We start from the raw sequence: 22,197 nt of genomic DNA on the forward strand, positions 1-22,197 counted from the left end.
CGGTATTTTGGCGACGGCTTACCTGGACAATAAGATAAAGAGATAATGAGAATAGTGGATTTTGTTTCTACTTGTAGGTACAGCACCTAGAAGAAGGGAAGTCACCCCAAAAGGTAAGCAGCTACTAACGTTACTGGACCGTTTACTCTTCAGTCTTCACTCACTTTACAATTAGCGCTGGGAACGCTACGTAGGTGGCCACAAAAGACTTGTCGCCCGAATCTCCTTATCCGGTTCTTTTGTTTTTTACAACTTGCCTAATCCACAACAAACCAGTTAAGGAAGCAATAATTGTAACTGCTACTCGCTCGTGTATAGCTGTGGATAACGTTAGATTGGGCTCCCATGTGCACGTGAATTATAGAAATGAAGATTTATGCTGGTTCTTGTTCTGGGAACAGATACATTTGACTGTGAGAGTAGATGGCTAGCTTAACAAACCCTCTGTGGTAAGAACAGTGACCGAGCGCTTCTCTAGGGGAATTTCTGATTTTGCATCACTCTTCACGGGTTTAGTTTCCAGCTGTTAAATGGCATGTAAACCCTGGCTAGGATGGCGAGAAATGTGAACCGTCTCTCTGTTCTCATTTTTTTTGGTTACACACTACAACAAACAGTATATGTTCACTGTTTGGTTGCGATGTTTTAGTCTTGACATCCTCAAGTTCCGCATTTTAATTAACGCATATCCTTACATAGCAGGTACGAGACAAGTGTCAGAATCAGGAACTATAATTGTGATCGAGATAACAGGCCAGGGTATGTATTTACTTCTTAAGGGAGACCTAGCTAGTTCTCGTCATTGGAGAAAGCTGGCTTTTACCCTACACAGCCCACTACACAGCCCACAGATGCTCCAGCGTCCAGAAGTAGGCCAGTTACTGGTCTGTATATGTCATGTCATGCCATGCGTGGTCCCCTTTGGACGGTTAACTGGGCGTCTCACTAGTTCATACATGAAGTGGGGGAGGTTACAGACAGTCTGAGTGGAAGATCTCCAGCAGGATTTAGCTCTCATCCTCTACCAGATGTCTGGTGGTCATTGTTGTACTGTCATTTGCCCCCCCCCCCATTGTGTTTTTGTTTTCAATGTAATGTAGCAGATGTGCAGGTTGCTAATGGCAAGTGCACATTATCTCTAGCCATTGCCTCACATTTAAATATGTCATTAATTGGTGTGCATCATTGCTTGTAAATGCATGTGGAGGTAGTTGAAGGAGACAGATTAATATGTTTTGTGTTTCTGCGCTTGCATGTTTGTAGTCATATGCTTGTTCACAGGATCTAATTATCTCAATACAAATCAGTCCACAGATTGTTAAGATCTGTATAATGGTGAGGTGTTTTTTTTCCTCTTAGCTGTACATGGCATGCAAGCCTATAGCATATAGTGTTTTGTATTTTTTATTGTTGCTATGTTCAGCCTTTAGTGTGTCCTAATGTGTGAGCCACTGCCTGTGGTTTGAGGAGCAAGCACCGGAAAGGTGACAGCACTATTGGTGTACTTTTGTCTGATGATGAGTAGCATGTAAGAGCCCCCCTCCATCCATCCCTCATCATTTCTTTTCTTGTTCATTGTGACACTCTCTCTGCTCTGTGTTCTTGTGTTCAAATGGTTTGATTTCTAATCTGAGAGATCAAGTCCCAGTGAGTCGACCAATCCTCAGTGTTTACAACCAGGGTATTGAAAAAATGGCGGTTGGATACACACGACTTGCTCCCCTAAAACTCTGATTCGATCAGTGTTATTTATAATAACCTCCTCTTTGGTGTATATTTTCTTCATCGCCAAATCAAGGGAAATTCTTAACTTTTCGCCTTGCTGGAGAAGTTTGATCTTTGAACTGCTAAATCCAGCTGTACAGTTTGACTAAGAGAAATGGGTGCGAACTGAACTTTTATTTGTAGAAAGCTTTCAGGGACTTGAATGTTCTTTTGAACAATAATCTGACTGCCCTCTCTGATGCCAACAGGATATGAGCCATGCGTGACGCAAAGCATGTGAGCCCTCATTTGGATTTTATGCCAGTGGGCCTCAGTCAGCAGCATTAGCTTTTTTTTAAGTACTGTCAGAGTTGATGATTCAGTTTTTTTCTGCTGTAAATCGCCACATATCTCACTGCATGAGGTATCAAAAACCATTGATGTAAATGTTTCTTTTCTGGATTAAAGCATTGCAGCAGCATTGCAAATGATACATAAAGGTAACAAAACACTACTGATGAAACACATCAACTCAATATAATGTAATAGTTTTATTACTATCTACCATCTATGGTTCTGTCATAACTCTCTTCAATCAGCAGCCTTTATTGTATTCTGTTGGGATAATATTATTTCCGTAGAGAGGCATCAATAGCCTTTTTGTCTGCCTGAATGGCGGCTTTATGATAGATGTCAAAGGCCCAACGCTGGGTGTCACAAAACGTACCAGATAGCGAAGCCTTTTGCCAACTATACAGAAGACAGAGAGGCTGTTAGCCCTGCTGTGTGACTCATGAAATGTCTTCTCAGAGATTCAGTGTTATCTTTCCAGATGTCTTTAAAACATCGCCTATGTCCATATCATATGTCTTATTTTGGTCAGGGTCACAAAGTCCTGGAGCCTATCTCCGCACACACTGGGCGATTGTGAGGGGTACACCACGGACAGGTTGTCCCACTTCCATTCACACCTACGTGCTATTTCCAGGTCCAGTTCAACAAACGTGCATGTGTGTGGACTGTGGGAGGAAACCTTCAGGCTTCAGCTGGCCGGTGGATGAGAACCCAGGGCATTTCTCATGATATTTCTGACCTAATACTTAGATATTTGCACTGTGTGCAACGATGCTCGTGTATAGGATATTCATTACTAAGATGGAGAAATCTATTCCCATTTCTGTAATGCAATCTCCTAATGGCGTAAAGACATCATTTTAGACACATCACAATATTACAACAGCCAATTCCCAGACCTCATTTCATCATACAATATTAGCCTATATGATGTGACATTGATATGTATAGATGCCTTTTTTTCTTCTGTTTAGAATTGCCATGAGTGCTACAGTGATTAGAAGAATAGGCTAATTGATTTGTCAATCAACAGAACATTTATTTTGATAAGCGGTTAATCATTTAAGTAATTTAACAAGAAAAATACCAAACTGCCGCTGGTTCAAGCTTTACAAATGTGATATGTTTTTTTTTTATTTCAATCTAAATTGAATATCTTTGAGTTTGGACTGTTGGTCATGTCACCTTGGGATCTGGGAAATTGTGGTGAGCATTTTTCACTTTTATCCCACATTTCATTGACTAATGACGAATCAGTGGATTGATACGAGGACACATTAGCTGATAAATGGAAACAATAGTTAGTTGCAGCCCTAATGTGATAATCACACTGCACCACCATGTGTTGGTTCATTTGATTCAGGCTGTACTTCACTGCCAGGAACCAGTGCGAAATTTGCATGAGCCAAGTTTGTCTATAAATTAGCCAAATCTATTCCCCACACTATCGTTAGTAAAATGGAGTTCACACTACTGTTGGGATCGTAGATTGTTACTCGGGCTGAAAACAGATACACCACTGAGGAAATGGGTTTATGGCTCTATGGGATAATAGCCCAGATATTTGTTTGTCTTTTGGCATTTGTATAAAGACTAAATTGGGCTGACTTGGAATTTCCCCTCTATTATTGTCTCTAGTTTGTGTCTTTTTTAGATGCCACTTCAGATTTGTTTGCTCCAAATTTTTAACCTCCTTGCGGTGAAATTCCCCTCCAGTGTGAGTCACTGTAAGGCTGCTCCCCTTCCATGTACCACAATCCTCTGTTTCTGTGCTTGTAAACATCATTTGAACATGAAAACTATGATCAAATCCCCAGCGGAGTGTGCATCAGTCAACCTAGCATCATTTCTGCTTAGCTTCTGACTCGAGATGAACCTGGTTGGACCTTTCTCATTGGGTAACACACTCTGAATGTTTTTACCTTTTTGAATTATTTAATCAGTTTGGCATTGTAAGAACAAGTGCTGTGCGGCAGGGTTTGTAATAGTAACCTACACAAACGGTGAGTATCATATCTCAAGTTGGCGTGAGCTTGTCGACCGTGGCATTTGCATCTAGGTGCAGTGAAGGAGGTTTGTATTGCAGAAAAATGCGTGGAGTTTGTAAGGATAATTTTGAAAATGGTTAGATACAAGCTGGAATTTAAAAATAACGCGACAGTCAGCAGGAGGTTGCATAACTTGCCTAAATATTGTCTATTTCCCTTGTGCATTTCTTAACCATTCATCATTGGTTGTTCGACTTTATATTGAGTGTTTACAAAGCTTTTATAACGTAACAGTGCTAGTTTTTAATGTAATAACACTAGTTATTTAAACTCAAAGTGAGAGCTCTGGCTTCGCTGCTAGTATTATGACTCCATCCTTAGCTATAGGAAGAGGATCCATTTATGAGAATGTGGCTTTCTCAGCAGGATCCTGTGGTTTTGTGTTTATGAATACTGTTCCCTTGATATTCCTGTCCTCCTCATACCACCCCTTGAAAAAGTGCTGCCACTCTGGGAAACAAGGCCTCTCTGGCTGACCTGCTGCAACTCCAGCATCTAAAACTTTGTGTGGTCATTGTTATATTTAGACCCCATACCACCCCTTGAAAAAAGTGCTGCCACTCTGGGAAACAAGGCCTCGCTGGCTGGCCTGCTGCATCTCCAGCATCTAAAACCGTCCCCCCAGGTAATTGGGGAGGCAGCAGCAAGGACCAGAGACTGTTCTCAGGCCAGGTCAGATGCAGGGTGAAATACTTACTTGAGAGCTCCAGTTTTTCAGACTCAGACTCTTTTGTTAAGATGAGTTGTTGGTTAATCTGTGTTCTATGTGCTCAGCTTTGCAGATAGGATAAGGCAGTGACAGTGGTAACACAGAGTGGAGCAGGACAGAAAAGCCCCTTGGGGAGGACAAGCTATTCTGAGCCATGTGCTTTTTCCCCAGTCCCTGCGCTCTGGATGGTTCGCGCCTGGGTCACACAGTGTTTGTGTCGCCGTTATTTTCTAGTGTGCATAAACACAAACCCTACACCGTACAAAATAATTGGAGGGAGACTGAGGAGGAGAGGGGGCCTCAGACAGCAAGAAAGACAAGGAATTTGTTGTTAAGGAGACTTTGTGGCTGCCTATCAAGGCTGCTCAGCAGTTTTCTCTTATTGGCCTAATTTGGTATCATTCTTCTCCCTGCTTAAGTTCATTTTCTAGTATATATGGTTTCAGTGGTTGCTTCAACCCAGTCAAGAGATAAGTTAGCACACTGTCATGCTTTGCTGTTAGTCAATAGCCACTATGAGAGGAACCACTGGGGTAAGGGTAAACAATTGGCCATTGTCCACCATCACACCTGCAAAACACATGTTTGGTAGCATGGGGATTTTACATTTGCATCCTCCTGTAGGCTATGTGTCTGGAGGCTGAAGGTCTTAAAGTTCCTGGTTGTTTTTTCACATACACACATCGTTGTACATGTAATGATCGATCATTACGGACAGCATGCTTGAAGATGGCAGACAAGATAAGACCTAGTAGTACAAGATGTTTCTATACCAGTTACTCGTAATGTAATGTGCGTAACATGCACTGATACTGAATCCCTCTCTGGCTTACACTAGAGCCTCAAGTCCTCAGTTATCCAGTTTGAGCAGCTCTGTATCTCCGTGAGTTCCCTGTGGACTCCATACCTTCCTTTAAAGAAAGAGGCGGCTGTTAAACATCTTGTACCAGCCTGCTTAGATTTCCTTTAGGGCAACTCAGTGATATTCTTAGTCTCTGAGGGGCTCCCTTTTTATAACATTTGTTTTCAACTGCCGAATCAGCGTTGTGTCGAGAGGAAATTAACAAAAGATGCGCAGACTGCATTTCTGTGGCAGGAATATGTGAACCGGGACAGGAGCTACTTTAACAGCGCAAAGCACAAAGAAATCTGTAACATTTCCAAATGAATTTCCAAAGCTAACTTGCCCCTGCTTAAACTAGAGAAACCACCTCCTAAAGCGATCCCCATCACTCTCTGTTTCTTGTCTGTTTTCTGGACACACGCATGCTTACATGCACACACTGTGTATCTGACACCCATTAAAAACTGGAGCGCTGAAGCCATCTGGGACTTCAGACCTCTTTATGTGGAAATTAGTGCCATGTGGTCGTTTGTTAGCCTCCTTCTTTTTCTGAACTGGAATGATATGCTTGTTCTCCACAATCACCACGAGCCTACAGCTAATGTTCATTGTTTGAAGTTTATTGCAGTGAATTGTACTGAAGTAATTACTGAAATGATTACCTACTGCTACCACAGTTGCAAAAGTAATACATTTAATGTGTGTTATCTGTTATGATATCTCAATCATAATTAAGAAACTAATTGTCATAGGAGGTACAGTATGTATACTGGAGACAGACACACAAATGAGGCGAAATGCCTTGATGTGTCCTTTATTTAACATTCAGAATTTTCAATGTTATATCTTTTCAATTTGAATGCAAAAACAAAAGTTTTAAGGACCTTTTTATGAATCGTCAAAATAAGATTTTGAATAGTTGACTTTTGGTTTGGGTGGGGTGGTAATTTCAGTGAATCTAAAGCATGTGCAGGACAGTAATACATGACTGACTGAGGCTACTGATAATAAATGACACAGATATATGATAGGAGAGCCCGTTAGGTATGCTCTGTTAGGGTAACCAGGTTGAATGAGTGCATGGCCCGAGCTTGTCGGCTCTCGGAGCCAGAGCGTCCATTGGCTGACCACGCAGCATTGACTGATTAGTCATTCATTCAGTGGTAAAAAGAACCAAACATCTGTCGTCTTCTCCTTCGTCACGCCATCAGCAGTTTGGGAAGTGGGTTTGAGTGCCAGCCACAAAAAAAAGATGCTCTATGAAAAATGTGATCGGATCTTGGAATTAGATAAATCTGTCCCTTCGGGTTTCAATGCAGTATCCATAAGTAGGATGAAACGCAACGTATTTCCGTCCTTGGTTCGGTTGGTTTAAACTTTCCCCACCCTGACGTAGTTTCACTTAAGGGTTTCAGCTCAAGATGTCTGCCCACACTGAGACATATACTTTACATACACACACAGTAAATACACACCCCCTACTATCAGTCCAGTGTAGCTCGCTGCACTCAGAGTTTCCAGGCTCCTACAGTTGGTTGACTACTGCCAGACTCCTTCTAATCTCAGGCTGTCATCCTGATTTTGCTCTTGTTTAATCCTCTGCCTTGACTCTGACTGCTGCTCAGATTAAGATTGATTATACGCCAAAAGAGAGATGATTATGGATCAAGGAAGTGTAGAAGTATATTTAAAAGAGGACACATGCTGTATCATCCCAGTGAAATGGGGTAAAGCGTAAACAAATGCAGCAGAATGGATATGTTATATTTCAGCGTAACGATCTAATTTGAATTGAATGACATCGGGTTCCTTTTTTTGTGTGACGTTCTGCTAACGAGTAGAGCATTGATAGTGCAATGCAGATCTGAGTCTCACTTTCTCTTACGTTTTATTTTGTTTTGCACCATAAACTAGCTTACTAGGCTCTGAAAAAGGAACAAATGGCCTTTTGGGTTTCCATGCAGAGACCGGCTTACAGCTTTTACTCCCTGTACGTCTCTGTAATAAAATGATTTGTCCTAACAATTCTGTCTCATTAAAGACTGACTTCATCCGTGACACTTTAGGGCATGTGGGTCATACCAGGGCTAAACGCGGCGCGAAGATGCAATACATTTGGAGAGAGGACATTTTGGTGATAAATCAGTAAAGGAGGTTTTTGACTGCCGCATCGCTGCTTAAAACCATGTTCTTAGCTCGATGTGATTCACAGTGCTGTGCAAGCTGTTTGTGGTTACAACAGTGCACTGAGAACTTATATACGCAAGCTAGATTTAGAGCTCTATGTCATAACAGGAAATGATGTCACCTCGACCCCACGCTCAAAGTCTTGTATCCTGTAAGTAAGCAGGTTATCAAATTTAGCCAAACAGGGAAGTGGGTTTTTTAGCTATCTGTGTACTGTCTAAACTGGCCTACGTACCACTTTTCTCACCACCTCGGGCTCACTCCGCCTATATTTTGAGAGACGTGACAAAGGATTGCTTGTTTTTTTTAATGTAAATATGTGAATACCAACTGTTGTGTGTCTGAACTTGACTCCCATCTTACATTTTCAGCGTATAATCTACTTAAAAGCTGTAAATAATGTACATCTGAATGAATCTCGTTCTCTCTATATTTGGTCTCACTCCTACACTAAAGACACACACACCCCTACTAACTACCGTTATACACTCCCCCAGGTGTGATAAAATAGTTTTATTTAGTTAAATAGTTTTTTGCGTGATCTCTCTCCCACTCAGTGACCTTCTCTGCTGCTTACTTACTTTTTTCCCCTCCAGCTTTCATCAGTTTGACACTCTGATCCCCACCACAACTAGCCACCTTTCTAGCCACCACTTGAAAAGAGCTGTTCTGCAAGAAGTAATGCCTTTGACGGATCCCCCACTGAGGAGGACCTCAGCTGTGTTGGTGACTCACAAGCAAAATACCAGTAGTGTTAATGTGAACTGACCACATCGTGGTATTACTCATGTCTTTCTGGCAGACTCCAAACACCAAGTCTGGAGATCTTAAAGCTTTGTCCATAAAAGGGTTTTCCTTGGTTGGAGTAAGTCCCATTTTGTTTTGTTGTCACACTCGTGTTGCAGTTCTCATTGAACCTGTTGTTGAAGGAGTGGCTGCCACTGGTTTCCTTTTCTTCCTGGCCCCAACACAATACTATCAGCAGTCTGGAGACTCAACACAGGAAGTAAGCAGCTGGAACCTAAAGATGAAGCATAACAGACCTTTTACACCAATTTACCTAGTAGACAGTGATTGAAAACAGCTCACAGTTCCCCACGTGCAGCCTGAATAAAAAAAACATCTCTGTTGTATTCCTTCAGACTAACATGACTAACTTCAAGGCCTCTCCACAGCCACAGGCTATGTCTCACAACTCTTGCCAGTTATGTGTGGCCTTGCCTTGGACTTGATAACATTATTCGTCTGTCAGATGAGAAATGTAGCCAGGAAACACAGCCCTAATTATTGGTTCGGCCTGGTATCCATTAGCTAACTAAACTATTTTTAGGTTTACTTTACGTCTCCCTATTTAGCATTTATAAGCCATATATATCCAAATAAACAGAGGTTAGAAACAGGCTTTCAACACAACTTTTCACATCAGTTCCGATGTAAACCGTTTCTGTAGTTCAGACATTATTTTAATGTTCTACCTCTTGAGAGAGCAGCAACATACACAAAGTTACTCAGCTTTATCTTGACCTAATTTCTTCTTTGAGTCTTGTCACAGCAGACTTGTGAATGTAAAGTACAAGGCAGGTTTTTTCCCCTGATCATATGATATAGGCATGTCAATGGCACCACCTCGCAGACCGCTTACTCAGCTGTTCAGAAAAATATGCCTACGCCTCGAAAAAACCTGAAATAGTTTGACCTGAGATAGACGGGAAAAGGGAAATTGTAAAAAGGAAAGCATAGAACAGCAGAGGCCGTTTGTTCAGTGGTCTGGTTTCAGTGCCCACCTGTTAGACAAGAGACTCAGCTGTTGTTTTGATGGAGAAGACTGGATGCTGGGGTTTTGGGGGATCAGGTTTATATGGTACTTAATAAAATAAAGCTTCAGTTCGTTTTCTCGCTTTCTGTCCTGTGCATTTTCCGTCGGGAATGTCTCCATGTTGGGTAAATGTCACGTCGTTTCAGACAAAATGTGTCGTGGTCAGCACAAGGCATAGGTCTGTAGGGAAACGTGACATGGTGTTTCTGGAAGATGTCAGGTGCCTTCACACCTGTTGCTGCAAGGCATGCCAGACATGCATACCGCCTGAGGCCTCAGCTGGCTACTCATGTTGTCAAACGTCAGTGAAAGTATTCCTTCGTCTTGGCATCTGTTGCAATGGGCCCTCCTGTAGAGTTTTCCTCATAGCGTGTGACCTTATTAAATGAAAGTAAAAGTCACTGAACGGTTGGTTTCGCACTGTCACAACTGGCAAAAAAATGTGTTTACTTTTTTTTTTAGCCATAATGCTGTAGCTCATCCTAAAAATCTGCCTGTTCAAAGACTTTCATTTAAACTGTCTTAGCTCAGGCATCTGTCCCGTGACAGCATTTAAGGTTGCAGCGTGACAAAAGCCTTGTTGTTTACCTTGTTACTTAAAATAAAGACCAGATAGTAGCAGGTGGTCCTTAACTCTGATGCTTGCAGTAGGCCCACATTCAAAGGGTGCGACGGGCCTGGGTTTTGTATCTGTTTCTTTTATCTCCTATTATCCACTGTGCCTGCTAGGCATAACTGGCATATTCTTCATATCCAAACATCACTCTGAGATGCTGGTCTGGCAAACGAGAGGTGAGGCTGTTCTTTCTTGGGCGATTATTCAGCCCTGACAACTGCTGAACAGCCGAGTCTGCTGCCAGAGCTCATCCACACCGCTTAGAGGGGCGGACCTCAGTTGTCACCTTCTGTCCCTTGCACACAGGCAGAGGCGCAAATGACTACATACATGTCACGTATGTCATGCATGTGAGTCTGGAAACACACCAGAGGAGTATTGGGATGTTATACACAGTATTTGTGCGTTCCAAAATCAAGGAGGGGAAAAAGGTTGGGAAGCTTCCTTGGAACCATTTCACTGCACGGATTTTTTGATATTGTGAGAGGTTGAGGTTCAGTCTAAACCCTTCTGATCCACTCGCAGTCTGACCTGAGCTGGCCTTATAAGACAAACTATTTGGATTTACAAGCTGATATTTAGACAAATGAGGTAGGTGAGGAACAGTTGTTTTTAAAAGCCCTAATCAGCCTGTGACAGCCACATGTAACATATCCGCTACAAAATCAGGTCTGACATGAGAATAGAAGCGTTCACATTTTTCAAGTGTTTTTTTTTTCTGTATGCTTTTTGAAACCACTTGGCTCTGAAATGGATTTATTCTTCTACATTTTTTCTAACTGTATAGGGTCAAGTGCAAACAATTGACAATTCAAATAATAATAATAATAATAATATATAGTCCGACCATAACCACTTATACAATTACAATTGCGCATATCTAAACACAATCAACAATTGCCAGTCATACGCCTTAAGACCTTAGCTAATTAGTTGCGGTTAAACACATATACCACAATTATGTAAAAAAAAAAAAAACAACTGACAATTATGTAATAATTGTTACAGGCCTACATAAAATAAACTTTTGAATGTTGTCACTATTATTATTTCTATTTTTAAACAGTAGCAGAGTAATGTTCAGTATACCACTAACCATAAGTTCACACTGAGAATCTGTGACCTCGAGCTGAAGTCTGATGACACTGACCGTCTTGTCAGCTGAAGCTCCGGGCTCACTAACAGGAAGTTGCTAATGGCCTCGTGGCCTGTGTCTTCACACTCCTTATAGACATGCGACGTCTTCTTTTAAAGAACAGCAATTTCTATAATTTGCCAGATGAGCTACTGTTCCTTTTGGGTTTGAGTGATGGTGGATAAGTAAGTAGGACAGTTAATATTAAGCTGATATTATGGTGAGACATATGGACAGGAGATATAGCATACTGTGTGGCCTTTTTCATCTCAAGGGATAAGATGACACTAGCTCAAATGATGCCTGTTCTGTTCTGTGTACATTCAGTCATACTGTTATTAGTCAAGTATTACATTAAAGCAAAATGTATCCATGTTATGCCTAGGAATAGGTTAGAGTATGTGATCATATCTCCATACACTCTTCATATTCCACAGCAACAACCAGCAGTGAATCACCATGCTACAATATCTTAATAAATACATATTAAAGTAAATATTCAGGCACGTTAATACGGTTCATGCCAATTTTGGTAACTATGATGAATGACATTTTTTGTCTGCTTCCCCTCTAGATTTTGACATGAAGAAGGATATAGATACATTGCTAGCAGAGGAACGTGCTGAAATCATCGCTAAATATGACAAGGTAAGCGTGTGCACAGCAATGCCATCACCTAACTCTGACAGTACTCTAATGACATTCATGATAAACACACGTAATGCACTTGAGGTTTCGTAGCTTAAAAATCGACAAAAGCCATGGTTCATCTGGAGGAAACGCAGCAGAGCATTTTTCTGCTGCATTCTTTGGGACACATTTCCACCACTGCCAAAGCTCAGGCTCAGAAAGTGTACCACAGTTCGTGAACATCTTTGTGAAGATGATCCAAACTAAAAAAAAAAGTAAAATCCTGATTCTTTGGAAGTCAATATTTGCACAAAGAAATGGCAGTAAAGGTGTATCGAACACATCAAAACGGGGGAGGTGATGGTCTTTGAATAGAGAGGCCCTGAGTGATGTCTGCAATGCGTGAACTCAGAATATTCATTTACCATAAGGCAGTGAAGATGGGATTACTAGGAATCATCAATTAATGGCACAGTGACTGTTACATGTGTAGTTCACAAATGAGGGTTAAAACACGTTCAAGTGACCCATTAGAATAGGAAAACAAGAAAACTACATGCAATGGAGAAAACAAAGACAATTGGAAATTTTGGAAAATACAGTGCATTATCGTTATTATTGTTGTCCCTGTTTACTTAACATGTTCAATGTATTCTACTTGTTCTGTCTGTATCGCAGTTTGTTTGCAGCACACACAAGCACCATTGTAAGTTGCTTTTAAACTGTTTTTTTCTTTCTTTCACACGATATTTTCTAATAGGGGTTATGGTATGTGTTTGTTTCAGGGCAGGCAGGAGGGCGTCAACATTGACCCATGGGAGGATGCTGAATACAGCATCTATAAGGTCACCGACCGCTTCGGCTTCCTGCAGTACGTTATCCGACTTAAAGCTCTGACAGGTTCCTTGCGGTGTTTTCAATTCCAGGAGAACACCTTCATTTGTATCTAGACTACCTCTGTTCCTCTCCCTCACATTATGCTGATGTCTTATATCAGTGCTAAACTTAGCTGATCCTCTGTGTCCCTATTTCTAATACACGTTGTGTATTTCTGCTTTTCTGCTCCAGTGAGGAAGAGCTACCAACACCCAGTGCGCTTGAAGAAAAGGTAGCAACTTTTAACTTGCGTTCTTAATTCACGCCCTTTCGCATATATATATGCGGTGGGCCACATGAATGTTTGTCCTTCCTCTCCCCAGCATAAGCAGCAGGACATAGAGCGAGTGGAGAAATGGGTGAAGATGGTGAAGAAGTGGAACAAGTACAGGAACAGTGAAAAGGTATGTAACTCAGCATGTTTTCTCGATTTAGCCCTCTCTTCCCTTTGTTGTCCTACTCAACTATTTAATGTATTATTTTCCATTCCCCATTTAACCACAGCTTATTCCCTTATCCTCCCTCCTCTCCGGTCTAGACAGGAAAAGCAAGCACATAAGTGCCTGTGATGAGTTCTTGTCATTCAAAAGGAGCTAACATCTATATGTGACTGCCTCTTCTAGTTGTGGTGGTGAACATAAAGTCTCTTCATGTTTAGTTGAGTCCCCATGCACATCTGCTCATCTGTCACATGTTTCAGTTGGTGAAGCGTGTGTATAAAGGCATCCCTCTGCAGCTGAGAGGCCAGGCCTGGGCCTTGCTTTTGGACATAGAGAAAGTCAAACAAGATAACGACGGAAAATATGAGGTATGGATTTCAAAAAAATGCTGACAATTACTCTAAAATGCATCTGTGAAAGGGTAAATTCTTAAAGTCTCCCAGCTTTTAGAACATAGTTGTCCTTTTTCTATCCTCCAGAGAATGAAGCAGCAGGCTCGTAACTTCTCCACAGAGATCAAACAGATAGACTTAGACGTCAACAGAACCTTCCGGAACCACATCATGTTCATGGACCGCTTTGGAGTCAAGTGAGTTCTTAGCTTCGCTCAGCAAAAAGCTGCGTGGAACGGCTTGTATTTCAGTTTGCCTAGTCACATCAGAGACCCTGAGTAATTTGTACCTATCCTAAGTGTGAGAGTGAGAGCAAACACATTGCTAATGTTCCTCTGGATTATATGACTACTCCTCTGACCTTTTTTAGCCGGTAAAATAAGTAAAACCGTTTAGGTAGTTTTCATACCAAATGTCTTCAACCCCTTTTAGTGTCTCCAAAGTTCTTGTTTTTATTTTCTTTGTCACCTCACATGTTCAAGTTTGCCACTTCTGGCTTAAGAGGTCACATTTAAGCGCTCTGCGGGCCACACACACACACACACACACACACACACAAACCAACAGACACACACACAAAACCAAAGTGGTGGTTTCCTTGTGTTTTATTAGTCTTCCTGTCAGTGCACAAAGCCCCACAGGAAGTGGCATTCATACAGAATTGTGCACCTACCTATCAAGTGTGCATGTACAGAATAACACTGTCCCCATCGATAGAATGTCAACATACATATAAAAAAAGATATATTACACAAACATTAAATGAGCTTCAGTTTGAACTACTGGTTTGTGCTTTGTCAGTTTAACTCTGACAGAGTGCGGCTGAGTGGTCTCCTCTGGCTCTTTGGAACGTACTTCCCCTTCGATTCAAAGCCACCAGCCCAAACAGACCAAAACACCGCTCCATCCTGCTTGGCTGCCCACTCCTTCCCTGCAGGTCAACAGCTGTCTCGCTCACACCGAGACACTGACAGCTATTTCAAGCTGCTTTTCCTGTCTCTGTCTATAAGAGATGTATTTACTAAAGAGGCCTGGAGGGGACACATCCTCTTATGTCCACATTATATTTGTTAATGCCACTTCTGTGCTTAATTACAAATTCACACACACACACACACACACACACACACACACACACAATAGCTGCCTTGTGTTCACTGTCTGAAACCGTTTGAGACTCCAGATGTAATTAGCCACGCATCACACAACCCTTTGGTCATAGAAACTGGATAGACGCTGCATGCTTTGGAAGAAACTATGTGATACATTTTTTTACTTTATTGATCCCTTAAAACACAAACTCTTTTTTTTTTGTCACTCTAGCACTGAAATATCACATAAGTATTTCCACACAAGCCCTTAATACTTAAAAGCAAAGCTGGAGAGCTCAGGCCTCGGACCACTGGGCAGAGGGACAGATTATCCACAAAAACACACCGATTTATACGAACACTATTAGGATGATACGACGCAGCCAGGATTTGTGAGCCTCCTCTAAACTATTTGCAGCTGTTTTAAGTCTGTCTGTGTTGATTGATGGAGTTAATTTAGTTAAGGACGTGGTTGAGAAATCAATAGTCGTGGCCTCTGGGAATTCATTATCAGGGAATTCATTTGTCATGGAATAAACTCCACTATACTCCGACACACTGTTTCAGCTTGCTCGATTGTTGCTAAGGAACCACATCCTCATTTTAACCTGTGGTTTCTCTGTTCCCTCTCTAGGCAGCAGGCACTGTTTCACGTACTAGCAGCTTACTCTGTCTACAACACGGTAAGTGTGTGTGTGTGTGTGTGTGTGTGTGTGTGTGTGTGTGTGTGTGTGTGTGTGCATACCTAAGTTTGTGTTACATAATATGGGGGAGTCTTGTGTACACTGGCTGTGCAGCACGTAAGGGGCGCAACAGTCCATCGAGTGTGTTAGTTTCCATACAGCAAAAGAAAAACCGGCCAAGCACTCTAAACCCTTCTGTTCTCATTCTTATTTAGAGCCTTGGGTGAGATCTTTAATTTATAACAGTCGGACCGCCAGTGAAACCACATCCATAGTCAGCACTCATATCCTTCAACTAAGTTCCCCTTTGACATTACGTACAGTATATTTTAACGTGCAAGGAAACGGTGCAAATGAGCCTGGTTTTCTTGATTTAAGATACGCTGTCAGAAAAATTGCAAACATAAGATTTGTCATGACCGCCCAAGCCAGGCAGTTACATCCCTTTTTGTTTTAATAAACAACATTCATTTGTAATCTTAACAGTCTTTGTTTTACCATTTATGTGTTTGAAATGCAATTGTGGACACTGAGGTTAGAAACAATGACGATTCCTTGCATCTACTTTAAAGTCCCTCTGCACTTTCTCTACCACACGCCAGAGTTTGTCTCTGTGGGGTGAAATCTGGCTTTTGCAACCAAGTAGGAATTCTCTGTATCAACAAATATTTAGTAAAATACAGTAAATGCGTGTGAATCTGGCCTGTATCTCAACACACACAGTACACGTGGATTAATCTGTATACATTAATTCCCGTATAAGCACAGATTGTTGCTGTCTGGTAGGGATAGAAATATTACCGTTCAATGTACAGTACATTACATCTCCCCACCCACACAGGATACACACAGTCCAAGTCCAGTTTCTTTTCTGATTAGGCTCTGTAGTCGGTCCATGCTTTGTAGAGGTGTTTGAGCCAGAGGAAATGGGCATGTGCTGTTCCCTTTTTCCTCTTTTCACACACTGCTCAGAAGAAACTGGGTCAGTAGGAGAGAGCGAGCGAGAAAGAGGTGGGTTTGTCCTTTTGCCTATGTGACGATAGAGAAGAATGTGGAGAATGTGTAGTTTAACCCCACTGTAACCCTGATTTATATTTACTGTATTTCCTTGAAAGGATACTTTGGAGTGTCCATTTCTGGCTGTGCAATAATCGGCCTTAATATGGACAAATAGCAAATGTGTGTGTGTGTGTGTGTGTCTGGTTTTGTGTATCTGTGCTTGTCAAGGGTGATGTGTTTAGTGTAAATCATTGAATCATTGTGGAGTCAAATTGGGGGTAATTCAAGTTGAAGACATGACATTACTGAGAATGTATGTTGGGCTACTGTAAATATTTGAACAACCTCCGGTAAAAGTGTTTATAATATCGTAGCTGCATGTACAGTAGGTCCTTTTTGTGCCGTATAACCACACACACATCCACAGTCTGGCTTCAGACCACATCAGACATTCAGATGCTCTCTCGTCTCGGCCTTTGTGCGCGTGTTTGCCTTTGTGCGTTCTACTATTAAATTATGAATAATTCCTCTTATTTCCCCATTCTGTTTAATTGAACCTGTCTGTGTTCCCCCAGGAGGTGAGCTACTGCCAGGGAATGAGTCAGATCGCTGCCATCTTGCTCATGTACCTGAATGAGGAAGACGCTTTCTGGGCTCTGTCCCAGCTCCTCACCAACAGCAAGCATGCCATGCACGGTGAGACAGAGGAAGAAATGAAGGCTGACAGAAACGAGCTGATTTGAAGTTTAGACCTATCAAATAATACAACAGTTCTTATTGAAAGGGACAGAAATGTGTGTGAGTTGTAAAACTGTAACCAATCCTAAGCCCATCTGAAAATATGTACTCAAAAATGTATTGGACATCTTTTTTTTGTTTATAATTGAGTGAAACGTCTAATTATTTAGTTTCAAGAGCTGGAAAAACCAAAATGTTCAATTCCACTTCATGTATGCCTGTCAACTTTACACACGTGCAGAATTTCCTATTGCAGAAAACCACAGCTAATGCTAATTGAAAGCAAAATGCACCACATTTTATAAATAATAAATATTATGCCTCTACTATTACCACACACCATTTATATATTTTTCTACCATGCTAGGGTTCTTCATCCCAGGATTTCCCAAGCTGCACCGTTTCCAGACCCATCATGATTTGGTCCTTTCCAAAATGCTGCCAAAGCTGAAGAAACACATGGTAAGTGAAAGCACATCTGTACGACTGATGCTTTCTGTCCACGCAAGATACATGGAGCTAATCGGTTGCTTAGAAGTGCACGGGCTGCAGACGATTTATTCGGGTCATTCCTCATTAAATGATTAATTTATGTTGCAAAAGGCCACATGCTCAGAACGTTACTGCCAGTCCAAGGGTCATTTGGAACGTTAGATTTATAACTGAGGACAGATTATGTGAAGTGACTTCCCATAGAGACTTTATTCCTCATTAATTCTTGCTCCACAGGATAAGGAGCAGATGACAACAGGGATTTACACCACCAAATGGTTTCTGCAGTGCTTCATTGACAGAGTGGGTATTTGGAACACAAACTGCACAAATGTTCTTCCATCTAGTGCCAGACGTATTCTGCATTTTAACTCATTCATCAGTATATCATAGTGCATTCCATCGCTAATACTTTTGAACATGGAACCACATCTGGGGTTGTTTTTTTAAATCTGCTGCTGTGTGTCTTACATAACAGACCCCTTTCACCCTCACCCTGCGTTTATGGGACATCTACATAATGGAGGGAGAGAAGATGCTAACTGCCATGGCTTATACAACCCTCAAGTTACACAAGAGTGAGTATGAGGATGATGACCGTGCCGAACGAGTCCAACCAGTTTCACGCACAGATACAGCCATGGCTGCTGTTGCTATACCAGTTACGCTGCCTTCCACTTGGCTGCCTCCTAACTGGATGGCTTACATAATGCAAGTGGGCGGTTGCTGTGGAGAAAAATCGAAAGCTGACTTTTCATTGGACACCTGCACGAGCATTGCCTCAGCACGGTTACATTCTTGCAAAACAGCTCTTTGACGGGCCACTTCTTCTCTTGGTGTCTTAAAGTTAAGCCTGTGTTGAAGCGCTGTCTTTAACAGTTTAATTTCCATTCATCGTTCTTATCACAGAGGTTACCTCAGGACGTTATACCTCATAGATTAGCGTCTCCCATTCTATGACTTCACTTTCTGTATCTGGGTTGTGTGTGTCCAATCAGAGCGCCTGCAGAAGCTTCCATTAGAGGAGCTGAGGGAGTTTCTCCAGGAGCAGATGGGTGTTTCTTTCTTCCTGCCTGATGACGTGGTGGTTGAACAGTTACATGCTGCTATGTCTGAGCTTCGCAGTAAAAAGCTGGACCAACCTCCTCCAGGTGCAGTTGTGTTCTTTTATTCCCTTTTTATTTTTCAAGTAAAGCCACATTCACCTCTTTGTCTGATACATCCTAAAAGTATCTCCCCCCCCCCCTTTTGTTGATGTATTCCCTATGTTCCATTTCCTGTTTTTTTTAGCCAAGTCAGAGGAGCTGCCAAAGAAACCTCTGGGCCAAGAGAGACCAGTTCTCCTTCTGCCTCTGCAGCCTGACTCTCCACTGGAGGTCAAAATAAATCTGCAGCCCCACAGCCAACCCAATACAGAGGCCCAGCAAACAGACAGCATCACCCTACACCAAACTCCTTCTCCTGCAGAGCCCCAGGACTCGAGTACACCTCTTCTGCCTTCACCTGACCCAGTTGTAGTCCACACACAAGGTACACCTTCTCCTTTAAGGCCTTGCAGAGCACCTCCGTTACCTCCAAAAGCAGACAAATGCTGTGCTGAGGTCGAGTTGGACAGAGATGTGAAGGAGTCGCTTCCAGAGGTTAGCCAGACCGAAGATGTGGGAAAACAGGAGAGCCAGACTGGAAACCCAGAGACCCGGGACGAGCCCGTGGCTTGGCCTCCACCCTATGAGCCCCTTGATTTGGAAGCTCTTGCTGTGCAGACTGAGGAGGAATTCATGGACCTTCCGGATCTGCCGCCGCCACCTTTCTTTTACACTGAGCAGAATGACCAAGGGCCTCTGGACAGTGGATCCCCCCACCTGGGGAATGGGACTGGGACTGGCCCAGAGACTCAGCGGCGCTCTCCTTCCCCTCGCTCAGCCTCACCACTGGTCACTCAAATGAAGCTATCTCCAAAACCATGCCCAAAACCACCCACGTCTCTTGACCTCACACAGACAAAACCTCCTCCCTCAAAGCCTTCCCTTCCCAGAAAGCCTTCCCCTCCCAGAAAGCCTTCTACTCCCAGTGCCTGGACCATATCCTCCTCCTCCTCCTCCTCTCCCAGACTTCCTCCCCCAAAGCCAACCAAGTTCCCAGTCTCCCTCTACGTCCCGATGCACACAGGAGACAGACGGCCTTCCAACACCTCCCAGTATGACAACCTTTCCGAGGCCGACGACGACGACCGCTACCTGGAGAGGCTGCTGGGCTCCACGCCTGAGGAAATTCCCAGCATGCATGGCAATCCCCCACATAGCACTGACGGAGACTATGACCCTGCTCACTTCCCTCTGCCTCCACCTCCCGTGTTCATCCCTCCTTCGCCTTCCCCTATCCCTCCCTCGCTGTGCGTTCTCCCCAGTTTGCCTCAGGAGCCAGAATATGAAGGAGAGGACAGCTGGGTGGAGGACTCCATCATCCCCCCTCCTCCAGCTAGTTTTGCTGACAGACTCACTCCCCACACGGGTAGTGCTGCCAGCTGTTCAGACACACACAGAGCCACCTCGCCCGGTTACTCTAAGCCTTTTTCTAGGGGCCCCAGGAACCATTCTGCTTTCCCAGCACCACTGTTGTACACGGGGTCTCCCCCAGGACGCTCCAGGCCCTCAGGACAGTCAGCAGTAGGGGTGCCCCTGGTCCAATCCAGCCCAGACTTTTGCAGGATGCCTCCAGTTGGACAGCAACTGCCCAAATCAGTGACCTTTTGAAGTTTCTAAGTATCATTCAAGTGTTACCGATTATGCCAAGATGATTGGGACTCCCGGTAATGCTTGATTAGTCTTCAGTCATTTAAGAGGCGAAAGGCCAGTAGCTATTTAGTGTGTCAAATGTTTGTGTGTGTGTGTGTGTGTGTGTGTGTGTGTGTGTGTGTGTGTGTGTGTGTGTGTGTGTGTGAAAGGACTTTTTTTTCATTGATATGTACAGATTTATGTGATACTTGCACCTTTTTTTGGGGGGGTTTTCAGTTAACTTTTCTAAGTGTTGAACTTGTATTTAAAACTTGTATGCTGCCAATGTTACTGTTTGCTGCACAAAAAATGAGTGCATCAACTCGCCTGCTCCTGTTAGTGTGCGAGACCAGATTTGGTCCTCAATTTCGAGGGTCGGTAAATAGAAATGTACACAGAAATAAGGTGATCTTATACCAGCTGAGTGTTCCACTGTTGTTTCATCTCCAGTTGGTTTCATTTCGTTGCAACCAAAGTGTCTTAACCTGATCGCAGTGCACTGAGGCTAGCAACTCTAACCCAAGGGCTTTTGAGGCTGCAGAGTAAGGTCATCTTTGCTAAAGCACCCAAAGCCTATACAGTACATTTCTACTGCATTTATGGTCAACTGTGAGCAGGCTCACACACCTTAACAGCATGTCAAACTAATGAGTAACTGTTAATATGACCGTTTCTTTACTGTATCTTAAGGTCAATATTTGATAACAAAGGACCACTAAACCAGGTTGCACCAAAGCAGTTTGAATCCAAACTTTTAAAAGAATCGCTAAAATTATAACCACTAGCAACAGGAAAGACGTGGTGCATTATGTCACTGGTGTAAACACGGAAGCTAGTTTTATTCACATAAAGCCCAGTCAGGTCATTTCTTTTTCCCCAGGCAGGCAGCAGTGGGTACTCTGTGGGTACTTTGCTGCTTTATTTTGTTTTAAATTGACTCGGTAGGATGATCAATCTCAAAGCAATGCTTTCAGTGCTATATCGGTTTTCTGACACTTGATTTCACAGCAATAATGTACTGTTCCATGTGTATAAACATGCAATTTATCAAGGCTAAATAAGGTGGAAATATAAGACTTAACAGGAGGATTTAATGAATGCAACATATTGTCAGCACAGGCAGACTTTACAGTAAAAAGCCTTGTCACAATGTTTATAAAGAGTAGCTCCATCTAGTGGTCAGCAGTGTTAAAGTTAAAGCATTGTTCTATACTGCCAGGGACCAGGGAAAGAAGCAAGTGAATCAAACCTGAATTTATTCATATGCACAGCTATATTTTAGAGCCATTGCAGAGACTGGTGTACATTTATTTGAATTGCTCAGAGCAAAAGTGCTAGAGAAATGGAAGTTGAGCCATAACCTACTGTTCTTGGACCTAATAGTCAAACATGTTTATATTGATTCATGCAGTTATATATTATATATTATGTTTGAACATCAGCTTTGTTGTTTGCGCTGCCCTCTGTCATTACCAAGAGGTTTTGCAATTCTTTACGTTTTCAGTTGATTTCTAATGGAGTTCCAGGTTACTGATAATAAATAATTTTCATCTTAGGAAGTTATGTTAACAGTTGTTTTACGGCTTGTTCGTGAACTTTGTTCTCGCTGCTGTGATTCTTAGCCAAGAATTTGGGATCTCGGCCTGCACACAAGTATGTTTGGCTTGCT

The 22,197-nt window shown here is 42.5% G+C and overlaps 1 protein-coding gene across 3 annotated transcripts; it reads left to right on the forward strand.

The window, feature by feature from the left end:
* The first annotated feature begins 22 nt into the window (after positions 1 to 22).
* On the forward strand, positions 23 to 22,097 carry si:dkeyp-19e1.3 (USP6 N-terminal-like protein). Of its 3 annotated transcripts, XM_036003287.1 has the most exons (15): positions 23 to 113; positions 1,282 to 1,335; positions 11,988 to 12,061; positions 12,829 to 12,914; positions 13,112 to 13,151; positions 13,243 to 13,323; positions 13,620 to 13,727; positions 13,839 to 13,948; positions 15,477 to 15,525; positions 17,100 to 17,220; positions 17,630 to 17,724; positions 17,992 to 18,057; positions 18,233 to 18,332; positions 18,753 to 18,905; positions 19,045 to 22,097. In XM_036003287.1, the coding sequence occupies exons 3-15, from the start codon at positions 11,996 to 11,998 to the stop codon at positions 20,505 to 20,507; spliced, it is 2,538 nt and encodes an 845-aa protein (XP_035859180.1). In that variant the 5' UTR covers positions 23 to 113; positions 1,282 to 1,335; positions 11,988 to 11,995; the 3' UTR covers positions 20,508 to 22,097. The 3 variants fall into 3 exon arrangements, with proteins under 3 accessions (XP_035859180.1, XP_031138649.1, XP_035859179.1); XM_031282789.2 differs by lacking the exon at positions 1,282 to 1,335 and having other exon boundaries at positions 33 to 112; positions 11,986 to 12,061; XM_036003286.1 differs by lacking the exons at positions 23 to 113; positions 1,282 to 1,335 and adding an exon at positions 3,914 to 3,956.
* Positions 22,098 to 22,197: the final 100 nt, after the last annotated feature.

The sequence above is a fragment of the Sander lucioperca genome, chromosome 7 (assembly GCF_008315115.2).
Source record: "Sander lucioperca isolate FBNREF2018 chromosome 7, SLUC_FBN_1.2, whole genome shotgun sequence".
NCBI lineage: Eukaryota > Metazoa > Chordata > Actinopteri > Perciformes > Percidae > Sander > Sander lucioperca.

Coding starts and splice junctions, on each gene's coding strand:
- si:dkeyp-19e1.3 (XM_036003286.1), top strand. CDS start 3,929: ATGAACCTGGTTGGACCTTTCTCATTGG. Junction 13,949..15,476: donor ATGGACCGCTTTGGAGTCAA/GTGAGTTCTTAG, acceptor TTCCCTCTCTAG/GCAGCAGGCACTGTTTCACG. Junction 17,221..17,629: donor CAGCAAGCATGCCATGCACG/GTGAGACAGAGG, acceptor CTACCATGCTAG/GGTTCTTCATCCCAGGATTT.